Source organism: Penaeus chinensis, unplaced genomic scaffold, assembly GCF_019202785.1.
Source record: "Penaeus chinensis breed Huanghai No. 1 unplaced genomic scaffold, ASM1920278v2 CTG_7987, whole genome shotgun sequence".
NCBI classification, from domain to species: Eukaryota; Metazoa; Arthropoda; class Malacostraca; order Decapoda; family Penaeidae; genus Penaeus; species Penaeus chinensis.
In genome coordinates, this window is record NW_025918647.1 from 1,204 (window position 1) to 4,979 (window position 3,776).

Genomic DNA, 3,776 nt, shown 5'->3' on the forward strand with positions numbered 1-3,776 from the left:
AGAGACGATTACCAGATAAAAAAAAAAGTTAAAAAAAGAGACATAAACAAAGAAAATTTACTAACCCCAGGCTAACACATAAAACCTCCTCATCTAAAAAAAAACATACATCTCCCCGTCTCTCTCTCTCCCCTCCTCTCTTTTAAGGATAAAAGACGCAAAAAAAAAGTTAGAGAAGAGAGAAAAAAAAATAGATTCCGGGTACACTTTCCTCTGCAAAGATCCTAATCAAGCCAGCCTCTCTGCGCAGCATGATTATATAGGTATCTGGAACGAGAGCTTCGTGGTCGGGCATAGATGCCTCGGGAGACCTCGCTGCTGATGCTGGTTAGTGTCTTTGCTGTTGTTGTCATTGCTGGTGTTGTCTTTGCTGTTGTTTTTGCTGTGCAGTTTTTGCTGGTTGTTGGCTTGCTGTTGTTGTCTTGCTGCTGTTGTCTTTGCTGTTGTTGTCTTTGCTGGTGTTGTCTTTGCTGTGTTGTTTTTGCTGTTGTTGTATTTGCTGGTGTTGTCTTTGCTGGTGTTGTCTTTGCTGTTGTTGTCTTGCTGTTGTTGTCCTTTGCTGCTGTTGTCTTTGCTGCTGTTGTCTTTGCTGGTTGTCTTTGCTGTTTGTTCTTTGCTGGTGTTGTCTTTGCTGTTGTTGTCTTTGCTGGTGTTGTCTTTGCTGTTGCTGTCTTTGCTGTTGGTGTCTTTGCTGCTGTTGTCTCTGCTGTTGTTGTCCTTGCTGTGTGTTGTCTTGCTGTTGTTGTCTTTGCTGTGTTGTCTTGCTTGATTGTCTTTGCTGTTGTTGTCCTTGCTGTTGTTGGCTTTGCTGTTGTTGTCCTTGCTGTTGGTGTCTTTGCTGCTGTTGTCTTTGCTGTTGCTGTCTTTGCTGGTGTTGTCTTTGCTGTTGCTGTCTTTGCTGGTGTTGTCTTTGCTGTTGCTGTCTTTGCTGTTGTGTGTTTTTGCTGTTGTTGTCTTGCTGCTGTGTCTTTGCTGCTGTTGTCTTTACTGTTGTTGTCTTAGCTGTTGTTGGCTTTGCTGTTGTTGTCTTTGCTGTTGTTGCCTTTGCTGGTGTTTTCTTTGCTGTTGCTGTCTTTGCTGGTAGTTGTCTTTTGCTGTTGTGTTTGTGTTGGCTGTTGTTGTATTTGCAGGTGTTGTCTTTGCTGGTGTGTGTCTTTGCTGTTGTGGCTTTGCTAGTTGTTGTCTTTGCTGTTGTTGTTTTTGCTGTTGTTGTTTTGGCTGTTGCTGTTTTTGCTGCTTTGTCTTTACTGTTGTTGTCTTTGCTGTTGTTGGCTTTGCTGTTGTTGTCTTTGCTGGTGTTGTCTTTGCTGTTGTTTTTGCTGTGCTGTTTTGCTGTTGTTGTCTTTGCTGCTGTTGTCTTTGCTGTTGTGTCTTTGCTGCTGTTGTCTTTACTGTTGTTGTCTTAGCTGTTGTTGGCTTTGCCTGTTGTTGTTTTTGCTGTTGTTGTATTTGCTGGTGTTGTCTTTGCTGTTGTTTCTTTGCTGTGTTGTTTTTGCTGTGTGTCTTTGCTGTTGTTGTCTTTACTGTTGTTGTCTTTGCTGTTGTTGTCTTGCTGTTGTTGTCTTTGCTGTTGTTGTCTTTGCTGCTTTGTCTTTACTGTTGTTGTCTTGCTGTTGTTGTCTTTGCTGTTGTTGTCCTTTGCTGTTGTTGTCTTTGCTGTTGTTTTTTTGTTGTTATTGTCTTTGCTGTTGTTATCTTTCTTTGCTGTTGTGTCTTTGTTGTTGTTGTCTTTGCTGTGTTGTCTTTGCTGTTGTTGTCTTTGCTGGTGTTGTCTTTGCTGTTGTTGTCTTTGCTGTTGTTGTCTTTGCTGTTGATGTGTTTTGTTGGTTTTGATGTTGATGCTGTTGTTTGTCTTTGTTGTTGTTGTTCTTGCTGCTGTTTTTGTTATCTTTGCTGTTGATGTTTTTGTTTGTGTTTAATGTTGATGCTGTGTGTTGTCTTTGCCGTTGTTGTTTTTGCTGTTGTTTTTGTTGTCTTTGCTGTTTTGTTTTTGTTGATTGATGTTGATGCTGTTATTGTCTTTGTTGTTGTTGTTTTTTGTTGTCTTTGCTGTTGATGTTTTTGGTTTGTTTTTGATGTTGGTGTTTTTGTTGTCTTTGCTGTTGTTGTCTTGCTGCTGTTTTTGTTGTCTTGCTTTTGCTGTTTTTGTTGTTGATGCTTTGTTGTTCTTGCTGCTGCGTTTGTCGTTTTTGCTGTTGTTGTTTTTGCTGTTTATGTTGTCTATGCTGTTGTTTTTGCTGTTTTTGTTGTCTTTGCTGTTGTTGTTTCTTGCTGTTGCTTTTTTCTTGCTGTTGATGTTTTTGTTGTGTTTGCTGTTGATGTTCTTGCTGTTTTTTGTTGTCTTTGCGTGTGCTGTTGTTGCTGCTTTTGTTGTTCCTATTAATTTTGATGTTTAGTGTTACTCTTCGTGTGTCACATTTTATTGTTTTCTGTCCTTGTTGTTTGTTAATTGCGTTTGTTATCTATCATTGCTTTTATTCCAGTCGTTGTTTTTTTCATGTCGCTTTTAACTGTTACAGCGAAACGCGTCATACTAGGTCAAAGGTCATTCGCTTTTCCATAACACTTCATAAGGCGCAAGGATGAGTAACAGTTCTGAAAAAAAGATAGAGGAGAGTTAATATGGATAAGGAGGAAAACAATGGAGGGGAGTGGAAGAGAGAGAGAGAGAGAGAGAGAGGGGGGGGGGGAGGAGAGAGAGAGAGAGAGACATACATACAGACAGACATACAGACAGACAGACAGACAGACAGACAGACAGACAGACAGACAGAGAGCGAGAGCGTCTCTCTCTTCCTCCTCTTCGTCTCTCTCTTCCTCTTCTTGCACTTCCCCTCTCTTCCTCTTCTTCATCTCCCTCTTCATTCCTCTCTTTTCCTCCTCTTCGTCTCTCTCTTCCTCCTCTTCGTCTCTCTCTTCCTCATCTTCGTCTCTCTCTTCCTCATCTTCGTCTCTCTCTATTCCTCTTCGTCTCTCTCTTCATCATCTTCGTCTCTCTCTATTCATCTTCGTCTCTCTCTTCCTCATCTTCGTCTCTCTCTATTCCTCTTCGTCTCTCTCTCCCTCCTCTTCATCTCTCTCCTCCTCCTCTTCGTCTCTCTCCTCCTCCTCTTCGTCTCTCTCTTCCTCATCTTCGTCTCTCTCTATTCCTCTCCGTCTCTCTCTATTCCTCTTCGTCTCTCTCTTCCTCCTCTTCATCTCTCTCCTCCTCCTCTCCGTCTCTCTCTTACCTCATCTTCGTCTCTCTTTTCCTCATCTTCGTCTCTCTCTATTCCTCTCCGTCTCTCTCTTCCTTATCTTCGTTTTCTCTCTACTCCTCTTCGTCTCTCTCTTCCTCATCTTCGTCTCTCTCTATTCCTCTTCGTCTCTCTCTTCTTTCTCTTCATCTCTCTCCTCCTCCTCTTCGTCTCTTTCTTCCTCATCTTCGCCTGTCTCTTCCTCCTCTTCGTCTCTCTCTATTCCTCTTCGTCTCTCTCTTCCTCATCTTCGTCTCTCTCCATTCCTCTTCGTCTCTCTCTTCATCATCTTCGTCTCTCTCTATTCCTCTTCGTCTCTCTATTCCTCCTCTTCATCTCTCTCCTCCTCCTCTCCGTCTCTCTCTTCCTCATCTTCGTCTCTCTCTTCCTCCTCTTCGTCTCTCTCTTCCTTATCTTCGTCTCTCTCTATTCCTCTTCGTCTCTCTCTTCATCATCTTCGTCTCTCTCTATTCATCTTCGTCTCTCTCTTCCTCATCTTCGTCTCTCTCTATTCCTCTTCGTCTCTCTCTCCCTCCTCTT

General features: G+C 42.4%; 1 protein-coding gene across 1 annotated transcript; it reads right to left on the reverse strand.

Moving 5' to 3' along the window:
- Positions 1-205: 205 nt before the first annotated feature.
- Positions 206-1,188, reverse strand: LOC125024866 (probable serine/threonine-protein kinase dyrk1; the record flags this gene model as incomplete). The annotated part of the gene is made up of 3 exons (XM_047612638.1): positions 206-324; positions 648-853; positions 989-1,188. Coding segments are annotated over 3 exons (525 nt in total), but the record flags the coding sequence as incomplete, so codon positions are not given.
- Positions 1,189-3,776: the final 2,588 nt, after the last annotated feature.